Genomic DNA, 16,049 nt, shown 5'->3' on the forward strand with positions numbered 1-16,049 from the left:
CAAGACGAAAGCTGGGGAGACCTTGGACATTGTCGCCCACTACAGGTGAAGAATTGACTCTGCGCATGCACAGAGCACAAAAAAATAGAGGCAAATTTTTAAACGACACTAGAGGCTTCCAGCTCCAGTGGACAAGAACAAGAAATATGTTATGAACAAGATTCTATGGTTATAAAGATGGGGAAAGTGAAGGAGTCTTACATATCTACAGCTGAAATAAAAAACTACATGGAGAATTTCCAGCAATCTATGATACTATTAACGGGAGAAATAAAAAAAATGTGGGGAGAGTACAGATGAAATAAGAATTTTACAAAAAAGCTGGAAAAAATTATGCAGCAGGTGGATAAAAGATTTGAAGTTATGGATGAAAAAATTAAATGGAATGAATTTGAAGTTCAAGGCATTAAAGAACAATCGAAGAAGGTACAAGCTGAAGTGGCTGCAACAAAAGATCAATTAATGTAGAAAATTGACATTCTAGAAAATTTTAGCAGAAGGAATAATATAAAGATTGTTGGACTTAAAGAAGATGATGAATATCAGGAAATTAAGAAGTTTTTACAGTGTTGGATTCTGCAATCCTTGGGGGTAACTGAATTTAAAGGTGACATTGAGATTGAGAGAGCACATAAAGCACTGAGACTAAAAGCCACAACCAGATCAGAGATCTCGCCCAATATTAGTTAAATTTCTTCATTACGAAGCAAGAGTGAAGATTTTGGAACTGGCAGCTAAACAAGCAAAAGAAAGATGGTCACCATTGGTTTATAAAGGAAATAAGATTTTCTTTTACTTTGATATAAGTTTTGATTTGTTAAAAAAGAGAAAAGAATTTAATGCAGTTAAAAATGTATTATGGTAGAAAGGTTATGCCTTTGTCTTTTTTTTTAATTTTTTATTTTTCACACCATAAATCACATTAGCCATGATATACACTATTTCTTTTTCACACATATACAGTGACCTTTTTCTCCCCCCCCCCTTTCCTCCCAAACCACCCCCCCACCCCCCACCCCCCTCATCCATTTTAGGTATACAATCTAGGTTGCATTAAGCCAGTCAGACAATGTTGTCATTCAACAAAATTACACCAGAAATTCTACTGAGTCCATTCTTTTCTTTCCTTCTCCTTCCATCAACTTAGGTAATGTTTGTCCCCGATAGGTTTTTGCTATTGTATTTAATGTAAGGCTCCTATACTTGTTCGAATATTTCAATATTATTTCTTAACCTATATGTTATTTTTTCTAATGGAATACATTTATTCATTTAAATTTGGTAGTTTCTTCCTTTTAATTTGGTTATGTATTCCATTAATATTTAAAGACATATAGTTCAGCGTAGCCCTTTTATATTTTGTTTATCTTCTCTTTCCGTTTTTCCATCATTACCTTTCCTCCTTTTCCATTTCTGTTTTCTTATTTTCAACTCTTTATAAGACAACATTCCAACAACATCCAACATTTTCCTTATTCTCCTATTTCTATCTTATTTATCCCCAATCTCCCCTTCACCTCCTGAGTTGTCCTTTATCCCTTGTCGGACAACCACATCTCCCCTCTCCATTTGGATTTGCGAATCCACTCGCAAGCGTCAACTGATTTTGCAGTGACCGCTATTTCCCCCCACCCCGCCTCCCCAGAAAAGATTTCACTTTTCATATGTCACAAAGGTCACTCTTTTAATTCCCTCCTTATTCTCTCTATTCCATTACCTTCCCTTATTAATTCTTGTCTATACTATCTATATTTTCCTCTAAGTACAGATACATTCACGTATGCTCATTGTCTCTATTCACTCTTATACCTCTTTACCCGCATACATATCAATCGTGATCATTTTTACTCTCATTACCCGTCTTCATCCCTCAGTCTATTTTTGTCTTTACCCACATAAATATCAATCGTGATCATTTTAACTCTCATTACCCGTCTTCCTCCCTCAGTCTATTTTTGTAATTGTTCTGCAAATTTTCGTGCTTCTTCTGGATCCGAGAATAGTCTGTTTTGTTGTCCTGGAATAAATATTTTCAATACCGCTGGATGCTTTAGTATAAATTTATACCCTTTCTTCCATAAAATCGCCTTTGCTGTATTGAACTCTTTTCTCTTCTTTAGGAGTTCAAAACTTATATCTGGATAAATGAAGATTTTTTGCCCTTTATACTCCAGTGGTTTGTTGCCCTCTCTTACTTTTTCCATTGTCTTCTCCAGTACCTTTTCTCTTGTAGTATATCTTAGGAATTTTACTACAATAGATCTTGGTTTTTGTTGTGGTTGTGGTTTAGAGGCCAATACTCTATGTGCCCTTTCTATTTCCATTTCTTGCTGTAGTTCTGGACATCCTAGGGTCTTAGGGATCCACTCTTTTATAAACTCCCTCATATTCTTGCCTTCTTCATCTTCCTTAAGGCCCACTATCTTTATGTTATTTCTTCTGTTATGGTTTTCCATTGTATCTATTTTTTGAGCTAGTAGTTCTTGTGTCTCTTTAGTTTTTTTATTAGATTTCTCCAATTTCTTTTTTATGTCTTCTACCTCCATTTCTGCTGCTACTGCCCGCTCTTCCATCTTGTCCATTTTCTTTCCCATTTCTGTTAAGGTCATCTCCATTTTATTTATTTTCTCTTCTGTGTTGTTTATTCTTTTTCTTAAATCCTTAAATTCCTGTGTTTGCCATTCTTTAAATGACTCCATGTATCCTTTAATAAGAGCAAGTATATCCTTTACCTTGCCTTTCTTTTCTTCTTCTATTTCACCGTACTCTTCCTCTTCCTCTGGGTTGACCATCTGTTGTTTCTTTGGTGCCCTTTCCTCCTCTTCTTTCTTGTTTCTATTGTCTTCTGTGGTCTCTTCTTGCTGCAGGTGTTCTGCAGCTGTCGTTGCCGGCTGTGGAGATCGACTCCCCAGCTGGTCCCCGCTCCCGTCGGTGTGTTTTTTTTCATGCGCGGTTGCGCACTTTTACTCGGCTCTGCGAGCCATTTTTGTAGTCCATTATTTACCGACCTGAGGGAGCGGGTTTCTCTCTCCGCAGCGGGCCTCTTCGGACAGGTAAGGCCTTCACCTTTTTCCTCCTTTGTCTTCTCTTCCTCTCTTCTTACCGTTGCTTTCGATTTTTCTTTTTTTGTCGCCATCTTCTTTCCACCTTTATACTCACTTTTCTGTAACTTTTATTTCTGTGCCTTTGTGTTTTCCTTTGTTTTTCCCGACTTTTCTGGAGAGGGCTGGAGTTCACCGTCCGGCCACTACTCCATCACGTGACTCCTCCTGGTTATGCCTTTGTCTTGAGGTATCCGGCAGTTTTGAAAGTTTTTGTTCCAAATGGGAAAAACAGGTTTTTTTTTTACGGAGCCTAATGAGGCAAAGGTGTATGTGGATTCATTGCTAACACTTGAATGGAATATATGACTGAATGAGTTCAGATGTAATTGAAAAATTTTGTGAGTTTAATGGGGAGGAGGGTTTTTAACCTATAAGTGATCTATAGGTTTAAAAGATCCATGAATGAATAAGTATGTATAATCATAATGCAACAGGAGACTGTATTGCATTTCAAGTGAGTTAGTTGGGAGTATGGAGTTAACTGTTGTGGAATCATGAGTTCAAGTGTGGTTTTGACTACATCCCGCATAGATCAGGACTTTAAAGAGGTAATAATATTATGCACTGGGGGGCGGGGGGGTTCTTTTCTTTATTTTTTCTTTTATTTTTCTATTGTACACCTGGATTAATCAAGAATATTATGAGATATGTTGTTCATGCTTTGAGAGGGGGAGGAGTGGGAGAGGAAGGATGAATGGACAAAAGATTTGATAAAGGTAATTAATGGTGGGAGAATTGAATTTTATGAGTATTAACAAAAATGGAATATAGAACCCAATAAAACGGGAAAAAATTATTAATGTGAATGAGAAAAACAAAAGTGGATATCGTTTTTTTTAAAATGAGAAACTTACTTGATGGAAAAAGAGCATAAAAAGTTAAAAATAGATTGGATTGGATTAGTATTGGCATCTTCATTTAATTCAAAAACTAGAGGTGTAGCAATACTAATACATAAAAACTTACTAAAATATTAGACAACTATAGATACAGTGGGAAGATATGTAATGTTTAATTGCCAAATTTACTCAGACTATTCAACTTTAATGAATGTGTATGGACCAAATGTAGATGTTGGAAAATTTATACATGATATATTTATGCAATTAACAAGTGCTAAAGAAAAAATATTAGTAGGAGGAGATTTTAATTTCATTCTTAATCCAAAACTAGACAGATCAGGTGGTAAAATTATAAAAATTAAAGTAGCTAAGATTTCAATAGATTTAATGAAAGATATAGGACTTAAAGATATTTGGAGAAGAATCCATCCAAGTGATAGGGACTATTCCCTTTATTCTTTTAGACATAAAACATATTCACATATTGATATGTTCATAGTCTCTGCACAGCTTCAAGCTAGAGTTCAAAAGATTGAATATCAAGCAAGAGTTTTATCTGATCATTCACCTTTAATTTTCTCAAATGCATTGGAGAAAGAACAAAATATAGGTTATGGATAGAGATTTAATATAATATTACTAAAGAGAAAAGATTTTTTGTGATTTTATGAGACAGCAAAAAAATCTTTTTCTAGAAACTAATGGAAATTCAGTAATGAATATATTTATAATATGGGATTCTATGAAGGCATATTTAAAAGGTCAAATAATAAGTTATACTTCTAAAATGAAGGCACAATATATGAAAGAGGTAGACCAATTGAAAGATGAAAAAAAATAGAGGACTATCTATCACAAGTTAAATTACCTATGTTAAATATGAGTTATCTAATTCCTTTTCTGAGATAGAAGTGCATGAGATTCAGATGTCATTACAAAACAATAAAGCTCTGGGAGAAATGAAAAAAAAAACACACAAATGCTGGAGAAACTCAGCAGGTCAAACAGTGCCTTTATACATCACCAACATTTTGGGCTTGAGCCCTTCATAAATCTCCAGGACAAGATGGTTTCCCTCTGGAGTTTTATAAAGAATTTAAGGAAATATTAATTCCTGTATTAATGGGAGTATTAGATCAAATGAAAGAGTCACATGACTTGCCAAAATCTTTTAAAACAGCATTAATAAGTTATTCCAAAATAAAAGATCCTTTCCAACCTTCTTCCTATAGACCTATATCATTATTAAATACAGATTATAAAATTGTATTAAAACTATTTGCTAATAGATTAACTAAATATTTACCAAAATTAATAAATATGGATCAGACTGGTTTTATTAAAAATAGAAGATCTGTAGATAATTGTAGTGAATGTCTGCCAAGCTCCTCGCACCCCTACTCAGAGTGAGCCCGAGAGGTTGGCTCACCCACCCCCCCACCCTGTGACCCCTAGTCAAATTGCCATGCTGAGGCTCCACTGCCTCATGCTGGCGATTCTGGAGCAGGTCCAGAAGTCAGTCCTTCCCACATTACTGACCCAGGACCTGTACCAGTTCCCAAGGTTACCTGTTTTGAGATGAAGCACCAGAATTCATAAACAACCTGATAGGCTGACATATTCATAAAACATCTCATTATATTTCAATTGCTTGCTAGATACTGGAGTATTTTGGCTGTTAGAGTATCTCAAGGCCAAAATGGTATCCATGTATTGCTTGCTTCAGTCTTTCCTAGCAGCTGTCCTTTTGATTTTAACCCTTCTTCTGCCAGGGGGACACTGTGGTGAATGTCTGCCAAGCTGCCTGTCTCCCCCCTCTGGTGAACCTTGCTGAACTAACATTCACTGTGCATTATCTCTACTGTTAAGGACACTCCCCTTGGATATATCTGTATATGCATCTATTGTCTTTCGTTATTGTACCATGAGTTTCTGCTAATAAAAGCCATGATTATTGTTTGACCACATCGTCTTTGTCTACTTCATCAACTGGCACTTCAATAATATAGTTAAATTGAGTTTTATAGGTGTAGCACAGAAAGAAAAGCCAGCAGTAGTGGTTGCATGAGATGCAGAAAAAGCTAGAATGGAATTTTTTAAAATTTAAAGTATAAAATACATTTGGAATTCTGAACGCTTTTATAGATTGGATAAGAGCATTATATAATCAACCAAAAGCTAAAGTAGTCACACTTAGACAAATATCGAAACATATTCTATTAGAAAGATCATCTAAACCAGGATGTCCGTTATCACCATTTTTTTTTTTGCTTTAGCTATAGAGCCTTTGGCAGAAATAATTAGAAGAGACAAAGAGATTAAGGGTTTTGTGATAGATAATATGGAACATAAAATCAGTTTATTTGCAGATGATGTTATAGTTTATTTAAGAAAACCGAAAGTATCCTTAAGTAAATTAAATGTAAGATGAGCAGAATATGGTTTAGCATCTGGTTATAAAGTTAATGTTGATAAAAGGGAAGTGATGCCTATGGTTGACATGGATTATATGCAAAGTTAAAAACATGTCAAAATTCAAATGGCAAAAAGATGCAATTAAATATTTAGAAATAAAAATTGATAGAAATTTAAATAATTTATTTTAATTGAATTATTTGCCACTATTAAAAAAGATTGAGGATGATTTTGAAAAGATGGAAAGATTTACCACCATCTTTAATAGGACAGGTAAATTGTATCAAGATGAACATTTTTCCAAGAATACAGTATTTATTTCAATCATTACCCATTTCTATACCAGAGAAGTTTTTCCAAGAATTATATAAAAATGTAAGGGAATTTATTTGGAGAGGTAAAATGCTAAGAGTAGCTTTGGGAAAACTGACTTGAAAATTTGAACATAAGATTACCAAATTTTAAAAATTATTATAAACTATCTCAATTAAGCTTCTTGTCCTCCTGTTATAAAAGTGGTGAAAAAAAAGAGCATGGGTTCAGATTGAAATGAATAAAATAGGAGAAACTATTTTAATGCATTTATTGAAGGTATGGAACGGAATCCATATGGAAAGAGGAAGTAAAAATTATAAAATACATAAGATATTTAAATTAAAACAATATCATCTTATTCTTTTTACTTTAAATAATTCTTTATTTGATACATGGTACAGTAAAGGTATACAGAGGATAAAAGATTGCTTTTTAGGTTCCTTCTTTATGACTTTCGAACAAATGAAAGAGAAATACGATGTACCAAACAATACAATTTTTCATGTCATCAACTTAAGTCATATTTAAATGGGAAACTAGGCATGAATTTAGTCCATTTGAATATTTAATTACAGATACATTTATTAAAAAATGTATTACTAATATGTATATAAAATTACAAGATACTGTGGGGAAAAGGAATTATATAAATCTAAACAAAGATGGAAAAAATACTTAGATATATAAATTCAAGAAATACGGTCAAGACTGTGCCAAGAGAGTGTGACAAATTCAATTAATATTAGATATCAAATGGTACAATATAATTTTTTACACCAATTATACTATACTCCATATAAATGGACTTAATACAAATTATTCTGATAAATGTTTTAGATGCAAAAAGGTAATAGGGACTTTTTTTTACATTCGGTTTGGTCCTATGTAAAAGTGTAAAGATTTTGGAAAGACTTGAGCATATTACTAGGACAAATGATAAAGATAAAAATGGAAAAAGGTCCAAGAATATTTTTACTTAGTAATATATATGAAGTAGATACAAAATTGAAGTTGGAAAAATATCAAACAAAATTTCTGAGTATAGCAATAGTGGTAGCAAAAAAAAATGTGGCAATAACGTGAAAACAGAGAATTTTATAACAATGGATAGATTGAATATTGAAATGCTAAAATGCTAAATTGTATACCATTAGAAAGGAACCAGATTGGGAATTTTTATAAGATTTGTGAACCATATATAGGCATTTCGTTATTAAAAGTCCATCCACATCACCCACTTCTCTCAATTAATATTTAGAAGATAAAATAACTATGGTAGCAATATGAATAGTGATAAATGTGTAGATTTAGGTGTTTTCTTTCTTCTTTTTGTTTTGGGGGTAGGAGGGAAGGGGTGGGGGAGAAAAAATAAAAAAGTTTTGGATCATTTTATATTGAATGTTACTGTAATGTACTATCTCTATATCATTAAGTAATTGTTTGTTATTGATACAAGTGATAAATAAAACTTTCACACAAAAAAAGGATTTGGCAGGGAAATCACAATTAAATTCAAATATGTCTTCCCCAAACATCAAGAGGCCTGCAGTTCAAACCTTCATTACAACATTTAAAGGGTATTTGGACATGTAGGACAAGATTGAAATGATGTGGCCCCAACTCAGCTCAATGGAACCAGCTTGGGCTGAAAAGTTGATTGGCATGGATGAGTTTAGCCAAAGAGCTTGCATTCATGCTACAAAACTCAGTGACTTCCCTCACTGGTAGAATTGAGATGGCTTGGAGCAAACACAACACAACCTGTATAATGAAAACAATCATGAAATTTGTTCAGCCATTCACGGTATTGCATCTATTTATTTTGTCAATACCACTCAAGTTCAATACAATTTTGGAAATTTAAAACCCCTTACTCTTGTCATCCCAATGAAACAAAAATTTCCAGATCAATTCCATGATTAAAGATAATCACCTGTTGAGTTTTTCTACAGCATTCTTGAAAATAAACAGCTCCAAAATAAGTTGCTTGTCCAACAACCGTTGCATCATGATCTCATTGTGCATACTAGTTAGATGGCGAGGAATGTAGTCCAATAAACCTACATACTTATCTCTGGAAAAAAGCAAGCAAACTATTACAACTTTTTTCAAACTAAAATATTAATCAAAAACATGGAACATTTTTAAAAATCTTCTCTCATTTAATTTTAATTAATTTTCCGTTCTTCTTTACATATAAACTGAGCAATCTCGCTGACATGTCTCTTGACTTTTTCAGCCAAGTCTTGGATAAATGTGATGATGGTGCCAGTTGTCTGAGCATTCCTGAAATCAATCATGCTTTCAGCTTGGGTAATCAATCATATTTTTGTAGTATTTCAATGCATTACTAAATGCTAATGGAGAGTTTGAATTCCAAACTGAGATAGTGTCAAGATTTGCAAGTTTGAGAGGAAATCTCATCACATGGTTATTTGGTTCAATGCACGGTATATGTGCTACCTGATTCTGACCTTGGAGAATTTTTTTAATCCTAATTTGAAAAATACTTAATAATTATGTTGTGATTATGGATCCTCTATCTTCTCATTTTTTTGTAACTTTTTTATTTATTGCACTATGAATCATATCAACAAAAATATATACCAATATTCTTAATTAAATATACAGTGACTCTTTATTTCCTTTTTTTCTCCCTCCCCTCCCTTCCCATCCCCCCTCTAAAACCACTAAATATTAAACATACAAGAAAACAACATCCACACAGAAAAAAATAAAGAAAAGTCGTGTCGTCTACTTTTACATATTTAAGTCTAATCATGCTTATCTTCTTAACACTTTAGAAGATGGAGGTCCGAAGTCAGCATTTTCTGTCATATTTCATATATGGTTCCCAAATTTCTTCAAACAATGTATATTTGTCATTTAAATTGTACTAAATTTTTTTCCAATGGAATACACTTATTCATTTCCATGTACCATTGTTGTACTTTTAGGTTCTCTTCCATTTTCCAGGTTGTCATTATACATTTTTTGCTAATAAATCTTTTTTTGGGCTCTATCTAATTTGAGACCTAGTTCTTTGCCTCTTACATTATTTAAGAGAAAAATTTCTGGTTTTTTTTGGTATGTTGTTCTTTGTAATTTTGCTTAATATCTGACTTAATTCTTCCCAGAAAGTATTCAGTTTTGTACATGCCCAAATTGTGTGTATTGTTGTTCCAATTTCTTCTTTACAGCTAAAGCATCTATCTGATATTGTTGTGTCCCACTCTTTTAATTTCTGAGGGGTGAGTCTATGTAACCAATTATATTGTATCATGCGTAATCTTGAATTTATTGTATTCTTCATAGTTCCTGTACATAGCTCTTCCCATGTTTCATTCTTTATCTTTGTTTAAATCTTTTTTCCAGCTTTGCTTCGGTTTATACCTTGTTTCATCTATTTCTTTACATTGCAATTTAATGTACATGTTTGCTATATTTTTTAATTATCATTGCATCTGTAATTATATATTCATAGCTGCTTCCTTATGATAGTCTCAATCTGTTTCCCAATTTGTCCTTTAAATAAGCTTTCAACTGATGGTTTGCAAACATTGTACCATGTGTTATTCCATATTTGGCTTTCAATTGTTCAAATGTTAATAAATTATTTCCCAAAAAGCAATTTTCTATTCTCTTGATTCCTTTTCTCTCCCATTCTCTAAAAAATAAGTTATCTATTGTAAAATGGATTAGTGTGTTTTGTGTCAATAGCATTTTTGGTATTTGGTAATTTAGCTTTTTTCGTTCCATGTGTATTCTCTTCCATATTTTAAGTATGTGATGCAGTACTGGTGAATTATTGTATTGCACCAGTTTTTCATCCCATTTATAAAGTATAAGGTCTAGTACCTTTTCTCCTATTTTATCTAGTTCTATCCTAGTCCAATCCAGTTTTTCTCCCATCTGATAAAAATTTGATAAATACCTTAGCTGTGATGCTCTGTAATTGTATTTAAAGTTTGGTAACTGTAACCCTCCTTGCTTGTATCTCTCTGTTAATTTGTCCAGTGCTACTCTCAATTTTTTCCCCTTCCATAAGAACTTCCTTGTTATTCTCCTTAGTCCCACAAAGAATTTCTCTGTCAAGGAAATTGGTAACGTTTGAAATAAGTATTGTATCCATGGAAATACATTCATTTTAATGCAGCAACTCTTTCCAATTTTCCAAATCCTCCTGTATTTTCCTTATTAATGACTGATAATTTAGTTTGTACAAGTGGATTAGGTTATTGTCTATCCTGATACCAAGGTAATGTATCGTTTGTGATTGCCATTTAAATGGAGATTCTTTTTTGAGTTCTGTATAGTCCATATTACTCATTGGCATCACTTCACTTTTATTTCAGTTAACATTGTACCCAGATATTTCTCAATTCTCCTTCAGTTTTATGTATAGCTCTTTTATTGATCTCTCTGGTTCTGTTAAATATACTATGACATCGTCTGTGAATAGGCTGATTTTGTATTCTTTCTCTTTTATTTTTATCCCTTTTATTTTGTTTTCCTTTCTTATCAGCTCCGCCAATGGTTCTATTGCCAAAGCAAACAATGAAGGGGACAATGGGCATCCCAGCCTAGTTAATCTGCTCAATTTGAAATGATTCGATACATATCCATTTACCACTACTTTTGCCAATGGCCTGTTATATAATACCCTGATCCAATTAATATATTTTTCCGGGAGTTTAAATTTCTGTAACACTTTGAACAAATAGTTTCACTCTACCCTGTCAAAGGCATTTTCCGCACCTAGCGTAACCGCCACCATTGGTCTTTTATTCCTTTGAGCTGCATAAATTAAATTAATAAATTTACAGACATTGTCTGCTGCTCATCTTTTCTTGACAAATCCAGTTTGGTCCTGCTTTGCCAATTATGGTACACAGTCAGTCGACCTGTTTGCTAGTAGTTTTGCTATTATCTTGTAATCTGTATTTAGCTGGTGCTAATGGGTCCTTTCCCGTTTTTGGAATTATTGTAATTATTGCTGTCTTACATGATTCTGGTAAATTTTGTGTTTCTTCCACCTGCTTCGTTGCTTCCAGGAAGGGTGGAATTAATAACTCTTTAAATGCTTTATAAAATTCTACTGGAAATCCATCCTCACTTGGTGTTTTATTAATATATCCTTAATATATCCTGTACTTCAGCCATTTCAAAAGGCTTTGTCAGTTTATTTTGGTCCTCTACTTGCAGTTGTGGTAGTTCGATTTTAGCTAAAAACTCATCTATTTTATCATTCTTTCCTGTGTCCTCGGTTTGGTACAGTTGTTTGTAAAATTCCTTAAAATTTTCATTTGGGTTGTATGTGATCTGTTTATCATTTTTCCTTGTCACTAATACAGTCCTTTTTAGCTTGCTCTGATTTAAGTTGCCATGCCAATATTTTGAGTTTTTCTCCCAATTCGTAATATCTTTGTTTTGTTTTCATTATGTTCTTCTCCACCTTATATGTTTGTCATATTTCATTTTTTTTTAAATCTGCTAATTTTCTCTATATTGTCCCTTTTCACTAATTATTTTTCTGTAATTGCTATCTTCCTTTCCAACTGTTCTACTTCCCAGTTATATTCTTTTCTAATCTTAGTTACATAGTTTATTATCTGTCCTCTAATGAAGGCCTTCATTGCATCCCATAGTATGAACTTATCTTTTACAGACTCTGTGTTTATCTCAAAATATGTTTTAATTTGGCGTTCAATATATTCCCTAAAATCCTGTCTTTTGATCAGCATGGGGTTTAACCTCCATCTATACATTCTTGGTGGGTTGTCCTCTAGTTCTTTTGTTAATAGCAGGGGTGAATGGTCAGAAAGTAGTCTAGCTTTATACTCAGTTTTTCTGACTCTCCCTTGGATCTGGGCCAACAACAAGAACATGTCTATCCTTGAGTATGTCTTGTGCCTACTCGAGTAATATGAGTATTCTCTCTCTTTTGGATGTTGCTTCCTCCAAATATCAATTAGTTTTATTTCTTGCATTGATTTAAGTGTGAATTTGGCTATTTTATTCTTTTTGTTTATTATCTTTCCAGTTTTATCCAACACTGGGTCCAAGTTAAAGTTAAAATTCCCCCCCCCCCCACCCCATCAGAATATTTACCTGTGTATCCACTATCTTTAGGAAAATGTCTTGTATAAACTCTTGATCTTCTTTATTAGGTGCGTAAATATTAAGCAAATTCCAAAATTCTGAGTATATCTGGCACTTTATCATTATATACCTGCCTGCTGGGTCTGTTATTTCTTCCTTTATATTGATTGGTATGTTTTTATTGACTAGTATAGCTACTCTCCTGGCTTTTGAACTGTATGATGATGCCACTACATGACCTACCCAGTCTCTCTTCAATTTGCTATGTTCTGTCTCGGTTAGATGCGTTTCCTGTACAAATGCTATATCTATTATGTCCTTTTTGAGTAGTGTTAGTAGCCTCTTCCTTTTAATTTGTTTGTGTAGTCCATTAATGTTTATGGTCATATAATTCAGCGTAGCCATCTTATACCTTTGTTTTCACATATCTCTCGCCTCCTTGTCCCCCATCTCCTTTCTTCCATTATTATTCTTTAAGTTTTCCTTGCTTTTCTCAGTGCACAACATGCTTAGAACACAAAGTACCCCTAAAATCCCCACAACAAATAACACAAAATAACGCTCCTGTTTTGGCTTGTCCTTAATCTCATATAACATAACAATTACAGCACGGAAACAGGCCATTAGGCCCTTCTAGTCCACACCGAACCAAACACACCTCTCTAGTCCCACCTCGCTGCACAATGCCCATAACCCTCCATCTTCTTCTCATCCATATACCTGTCCAACCTTTTCTTAAATAATACAATTGACTCCGCCGCCACTATTTCTCCCGGAAGCTCATTCCACACGGCTACCACTCTCTGAGTAAAGTACCCCCTCATGTTACCTCTAAACCTCTGCTCCTTAATTCTTAACTCATGTCCTCTTGTTTTAATCTTTCCTCCTCTTAACGGAAACAGTCTATCCACATCCACTCTGTCTATCCCTTTCATAATCTTAAATACTTCTATCAAATCCCCTCTCAACCTTCTACGCTCCAAAGAATAAAGACCTAATCTGTCCAATCTCTCCCTATACTCTAGATGCTTAAACCCAGGTAACATTCTGGTAAACCTTCTCTGCACTCTCTCCACTCTGTTTATATCCTTCCTATAATTAGGCGACCAGAACTGCACACAGAACTCCAAATTAGGCCGCACCAACGTCTTATACAATCTCAACATCACCTCCCAACTCCTATATTCCATGCAATGATTGATAAAGGCCAGCATACTAAAAGCCTTCTTCACCACCCTATTCACGTGAGTTTCTACCTTCAGGGAACGATGTATTGTTACTCCTAAATCTTTCTGCTCTTCTGTATTCATCAATGCTCTCCCATTTACCACGTTTGTCCTGTTCTGATTCTTCTTCCCTTGCTGGAGAACCACAACTCCCCTTTCCATTTGGTTTGCAATAATAATCGCAAGCATCAACCAATTTTGCAGTGACAGTTACTCCACCCTCCCCAGTCCCCCACCCAGAGAAGCACTATTCATTTTCTATACATACAACAAAGCTCTTTTTTCTTCCCTTTCCCTTCTCTTTTTCAACTTTAAACCCCTGTATTTACATTGTCTTTTTTTTTTAAACTACTTATTTTTATACATTTTCTTGTCCGTCTTTTTATTACTCCTCCTCATCTCGTTTCCTATCCAGCAATCGTTCTGCGAATCCTTGGGTTTCCTTTGGATCTGAGAACAGTCTATTCTATTCCCCAGGGATGAATACCTTAAGTACTGGGTGTCACAGCACAAAGTTGTAACCTTTCTTCCACAACATCGTTTTCGCCATATTAAACTCCTTCCGTTTCTTTAAAAGTTCAAAACTAATGTCGGGGTTAAAAAAATATTTTTTGTCTCTTATATTCCAATGGCTGTAATTTTCTTTTACTTTGTTCTTTTCCCACTCCAATATGTCCTCTCTTGTTGATTATCTTAATAGTTTTATTAATATGGATCACAACTTTTGGTGTGGTTGTGGCTTTGGTACCAGTGCTCTGTGTGCCCTTTCTATTTCTATTCCTTCTTGTAGATCTGTTGCTCCCAATACCTTCGGGATCCATCTTTTTATAAATTCCTTCATGTCTGTCCCTTCTTCGCCTTCTCTCACACCCACTATTTTTATATTATTGTCTCTACTTTACTTTTCCAACATATCATTTTTCTGGGATAACAAATCTTGTGTCTCCTTGATTTCTCTGTCTTTTTCTTTCAATTTTCCTCTTAGTTCATTTACTTCCATTTCTACAGCTGTCTTTCATTCTTCCACATCTTCTACTCTTTTTCTTATTTCTGTAATGGCCAGCCCGACACTTTGCATTTTATCTTCTGCTTTTTCCATTTTTCTTTTAGTTCTATTAAATTCAAGTATTAACATCTCTTTTAATAACCTCATATTGTCTTCAAAAAAGTCTGTTTATCTCTTTTACCTTCTTCTTTCCCTTGTAGATCTTGGTCTTCTTCCTTTTCTTTTTCGGTGGCTTCTCTGTGTCTCTTCTTTCCTCACTGTTTCCTCTTCAGCTCTTTCAGATGAAGCCATCCTGTCCCGTTTTTGGGCTTCTTGCTGCAGGAAGTCCCGCTGCTGATCCTCTGCTCCTCTTGTCGCTGGGTCTCCCTCTGCTGGGCACCCTGTTGCTGTCCGTCCTGATCCTGGGGCCCCCTCCCGTCAGTGTTTTTCTCTTGTGTGCGCACTGCACATGCACGACTCCTCACGCATACACAGTTGCCCATCTTTATCAGGTTCCGAGACCCATTTCTGTAGTTCACCGCTAGGGAAGTCGCTGCTCTGCCAGGCACTTACCAGTTTTGGGGTTCGGATGATCCTCTTCACGGGAGCTCCCTGCTCCTGTGTACAGGTAAGGCCTCCTTCTTTCTTTTCTGCCACTTTTCTCTCTTCTTCTTTATCTGTCGTTCTGGCTTTCTCTCTTTTCAGCACCATCTCCTGGTTCTTCTTGGTTATTTTATCCTCTTTTTATTTTCTGAACATTGTTTTTTTTTCCCCAACTTTTATTCTTTTCTCTGGAGAGGGCTGATTCTTCCTGACTGGCCACTACTCCATCACATGGCTCCCCTCCTTTATCTTCTCATTTCATGGGCAATTAAGGATGGACAATGAAAGCCAACCTTGTGATGACATCATGTCTTATGAACAAATAAAAAAGCTCCTTCCATTGTTTTCCATTATGCTTTAGGAATCACTGCATTTATTAGACTCACTTCATCTTCTCATACTATATTAAGTATATCAAGACAAACACAATAGTAATTGCAGAGGACACATTGTGAAG

General features: G+C 34.6%; 1 protein-coding gene across 4 annotated transcripts in view; it reads right to left on the bottom strand.

The window, feature by feature from the left end:
- axdnd1 (axonemal dynein light chain domain containing 1) overlaps positions 1-16,049 on the bottom strand; it is a 215,522-nt gene that overhangs the window by 142,047 nt on the left and 57,426 nt on the right. For all 4 annotated transcript variants that reach the window (XR_011357692.1, XM_069938137.1, XM_069938136.1 and 1 more), the window contains exon 10: positions 8,610-8,750. Coding sequence is in view for 3 of the 4 variants with exons in the window: in XM_069938137.1 (XP_069794238.1) it covers positions 8,610-8,750 (141 nt within the window). In the remaining variant the exon portion in view is untranslated. The remainder of the gene's footprint in view (positions 1-8,609; positions 8,751-16,049) is intronic.

The sequence above is a fragment of the Narcine bancroftii genome, chromosome 5 (genome assembly GCF_036971445.1).
Source record: "Narcine bancroftii isolate sNarBan1 chromosome 5, sNarBan1.hap1, whole genome shotgun sequence".
NCBI lineage: Eukaryota > Metazoa > Chordata > Chondrichthyes > Torpediniformes > Narcinidae > Narcine > Narcine bancroftii.